At 32.6% G+C, this 4,642-nt stretch overlaps 1 protein-coding gene across 1 annotated transcript; it reads right to left on the bottom strand.

Moving 5' to 3' along the window:
* Positions 1–395: 395 nt before the first annotated feature.
* Positions 396–863, bottom strand: LOC132713770 (uncharacterized). The gene has a single exon (XM_060696446.1). The coding sequence runs from the start codon at positions 860–862 to the stop codon at positions 410–412; it is 453 nt and encodes a 150-aa protein (XP_060552429.1). The 5' UTR covers position 863; the 3' UTR covers positions 396–409.
* Positions 864–4,642: the final 3,779 nt, after the last annotated feature.

Genomic DNA, 4,642 nt, shown 5'->3' on the forward strand with positions numbered 1-4,642 from the left:
ATAATAGCCTAACATCATAAAAATTGAAAATCATTCACAATGTTACTGGTGCAATTAAACTGGAAACTATGCAATAGATAATATATTAATATAATCGCTACTAAATCGATTTTTATGCAATTTTAAGCGTCACATCGCTTTTCAATTTTGGGTCAATTTTCGCAATAATATTAATTATCCCTGGTTACCAGAGTGAGCAATTTATCTAAAATTTTGCACACATGTTATTGGTCTAGATCTACATACAGTTATACAAAAATCTTGACAGAATATTTTCGGTCCTTTCATGCCAAAAAACTTCAGTGGAGTCCCCTTCACACAGAAATATCAACTGGTATAGTTACATGATAAACTGTTCATAATGCACACAATGAAATTCATATGTTGGGAATATTACTATATAACATCTTTAATTAGCGTAAAAATTGCGTAAATTAACATAAGCAGTTCTTGCATTTAGCAAGAAGAGTTTGACATCACCAATGAGGATTATACCAAACACGACTGTCATCACAAACGTACCGACAAGTCCTATCCCTTTACTAGAAATTCGATCATCCGGAGCACTTGACAATTTCCGCTTCGACAACGATGTCTCAAATTTCGGAATAATCAGATCTTCCAACATGGCCGCCATCATTTTATCAGAGTTATCTTTGGATATAACGGTGATACATTTACAAGGGCAGAGACACGTGGAGACATTGAGAAACACAAGTGTTGTGTTGTCTTTGGTTCCCGTGACAAGCTCAGGAGTTGATGTAACGCGACGTGCAGTAGTATTAACAAAAGACATCGGCGTTGTTTGTTTAGTGTATGTTTCCATGGTCATAGAATCTGTACGGTCTTCAGTAGCACTCATCTCATCACCTTGATGAACATTGAAAAAAATGAGACATTTTTATCTTATTAATCATAAATTTAGAATCATGCTAATTTTATAATACTGAAAGCAATAATCTTACGTACCACTTTGAGATGTGAAAGCATCTTTGTTCCTTAATTAAATAAAAAAGGAAAGAAACAAAACAAACCTAGGTTATAAAAAAAAATGTTATTACACAAACCAATGTAACAAATTAAACATAAAAAACATGGATTTTTCAGCAAACATAAGATGATTCTTGGAATATTATGTTCAATATTCAATATCTAACATGTTTATTATATAATATGTTGCGCTTGCATGCATAAGTTTCAAATAAACAGACGCCAATCTACAATATTCATAATAGTCTGCACTTAACTTATTCTATCATTTCTAAAATGTAAAGACATGAAGACACTAAAGTCCTTTAGACTAAAAGTAATATTCACTGTTGCAAGTTAGTTTTTTTTTAAAAGATATACATGCAAATGCAATCCTCTAAGACAATAAATTCTGGTTCGATAACAACATTTGAGCCGCGTCACAACAAACCCTATAACAAGTAGAGAAACTGATAGCGAACAGCATGGATCCTGATCAAATCTTTTTTTCCCTCAATTCTTTATAACGTGGACAGACTAACATAAATGATACTCTGTTTCAGGTTGTCTCATTAAACAAGATTTACATATTCTTTCTGATCTTGGTATGTTTTCATATCGACCAAATTCTACACATAAGATATGTGATGACGTTCTAAATTTAGTAAGAGCATTTCTATGATTTTTGTCTGTTATTAAATCAAAATACTTTTCACATTTAAAATCATGTTTAAAAATGCTTTAAGTTTGCAGGCGACTAGAATTGTTTATATCACTATACCATTTCTGTAAAAAAGTATCTATAATTCTTTGTCTGATAATAGCAAAAGGGATATCTATATCAAACTGGTTGATTCATACATGTTGTTAAAATGTTTTTAATGCAAAAAAGCCAATTTTTTTAGTTATATGTATTCTCAGAATCAACATCTTGCTTAAGCATTGAATAAGCTTTTCTTAACAATCTCTGTATCGTCAAGCTTAATAATTATCACCCAAAACTTGATCATCATCACAGAAAAAGGGTAACGGCCCAGTTCACCGTATAGCGCCGAGATGTTAGTTGATTTTCGAACGCATAAAAGTCGTCTCAAAAATTGTGTATGTATTTTTTCAACATCGCGTCCGTCATGCATTCCCCAGATTTCTGATCCAAAGTTAACGATTGAACCGACAAGTGAATAAAAACTTCTACATTTCTAGAAAACAGACAATTTAATATTATTTAATATGGTAAAAACGTTAAGAGCAAAAGAGGTATGTTAAGAGATATATTTCTGAGTTCTATACCAGTTTCCGTTCTTTAAAAAAGTGATACCCAAATATTTGAATGAATTCACCAGTTAAATGAGGTTGTCGTTAACATAAAAATCATGGCGTGTATGTCTGCCCTTTTCAATGATCATTGCTTTTGTTTTCGAAGTATTTATCTTTAATCCCCAAAGACTACAGTATCTCTCGACATCAGACATCATCGACTGTAAACTCTGCGGGGACTTAGCAAACAATACTTGGTCGTCTGCGAATAGCTGAAGTTCATCAATAAAGAAAATACCTTCTAGATCGGTATTAATATACCTTAAGATGCCGTTGATGAAGCACATAAACAGCAGAGGGGAACTCTGGTCCCCCTGCTTCAAACCTACATGCGATTCGAAGAAGTCAGAATAATTCGACTTATATTTTTCACACGATTTTACCGTCATTAACATTGACTTTAAAGCTCTCACAAGTCTAAAACTTACGTTTTCGTTGAGCAATTTATGCCATAAATATGTCCTGTCTATCTTTTTATCGAAGCATTTCTCATAATTTATAAATATGCAATACAGTTTATCACCAGAGTTAAGTTCTTTTGATATTACAGAATGTAAGATAAAAATGCAGTTTACAATAGATTTTTCTTTCTGAAAACCATATTGGTTCTTCCAGATCTTACCATTTTCTTCTGACCATTTCGTGAGCCTATTTAGTAGGATTTGGGAATATATTTTTGCCAAGATATTTATAAGTGTAATGCCGCGGCAGTTTTGGGGGTCATTCTAGTATCACCCTTCTTAAAAATAGGTGTAATCTCCACATTGGAATATTCTTTTATACAATTTATGTAGAAACGGAGAGAAAATATCGTAAGTAGATTTAAAAAGCATCAGCTATAAGCATGTCGGGTCCGGGAGATTTGTTGTTATTTTTGGAAAATACAGCCGCACGTATTTCTTCCTCGGAAATATCACGATCTACAATATCGTTTAGTACGTTATCCTCAATGGTCAAATTATTGTTATTTATATCCATTTCCTGGGGTTCTCCAAATAATACAAACACAAACATATTTTATTATACAAACAAATGTTATAAAACAAACCAATGCTATAACACGAAACACTGTTATAATATAAACCAAAGTTATAACAAAAATGCCCACCAATGTTATGAAGCAAACAAATTATTTAAAACAACAAAAAACTAACCTTTTAACACAAACCTGTGTAACAATTCAATTTAATAAAACAAACCAACGCCATGGAACAAACCAATGTTATAAACGAATTAAAGCCACAAAGAAAAACTTACCCAATGTGTCATTGAAGAAGAACATGCAGTCTCCGCTGGGTGTGTTGTTAAAATGAAGAGTAAATTCAACAACAAGTTCGCCTTCAGGATAAAAATCATACATACTTTCCAAGTAATGCCACGTGTTGTTGTCTGAACTTTGAACAAGGACTGCTTCATCTGACTGTAGAAATTTAATGAAATAAATAAAGTTACACGTTGAAATCTTAAATGCCTTCAACTTACTTTTAAAATCTATGTGCCAAGATTTTTGAAGGTATGAATATATTTTTCTTAAATATATTCATTAAAGATCGATAATGAAAGAAGCTCTTGCAACTTATTTTAATCACTTCGGAATCTGCTTCCTGGAACCAACCTGTTATTGTGTCATATGAAGGAACATGTTGTTGACACGAGTACGGTTCGAACCCATGATTCCCGGGTTGAGAGGCACACACCTTAACCATATGGCCTCCACTTTCCATCGCTCTAGTTTTAACGACAGTGTGTACAAGTGAAACATGTATAGAGGGCAATAAACAAAAAAAAAGACCCAATCCTTTTTTAAGTTAATGAGTTAATGAAATACTGTAATGAAATTAAGATCATGAAATTATTTTTATATTTCTTTAAAAGGAAGGGCTGAATTATTTTTTTTACAACTTGCTAATTTTTGATAGGAGAAAGAGAGATTGATATAAAAATTGCCGAAAAAGAAATATTCATAAGTACTTCTCGTAAAATTGCCGGTGACTTTAGTGTAACATTCAATCTAAAGTACGAAATGTCGTCTGGTAGAAATTCAACGCAAGCATAACGCTGAGAGTACAGCTCTGGCAAAGCAGACGTCACTGGTGTGAACGTGCTTGCAGGCACTCTGCGTCGTCTGCCATCGCTTGACAGTCTGAAAATATATATTAGCATTGTAATTTCTTCATGGCGAAAATGTTTTTTATAATTTTAATAGATTCAGTCGCACAACAAAGTTATATTAAAGCGACACTAAAAGATAAGAAAACTTTATAATTACTTCAACCCATTTAAACATCTCGCGTAAAGATTTTGAACATTTTTGTGTCACAACGGGCATATTTATTGATAAAATTCCTTAATTCTT

This window comes from Ruditapes philippinarum, unplaced genomic scaffold (assembly GCF_026571515.1).
Source record: "Ruditapes philippinarum isolate M1 unplaced genomic scaffold, ASM2657151v2 ctg5102_1_1_1_1, whole genome shotgun sequence".
NCBI classification, from domain to species: Eukaryota; Metazoa; Mollusca; class Bivalvia; order Venerida; family Veneridae; genus Ruditapes; species Ruditapes philippinarum.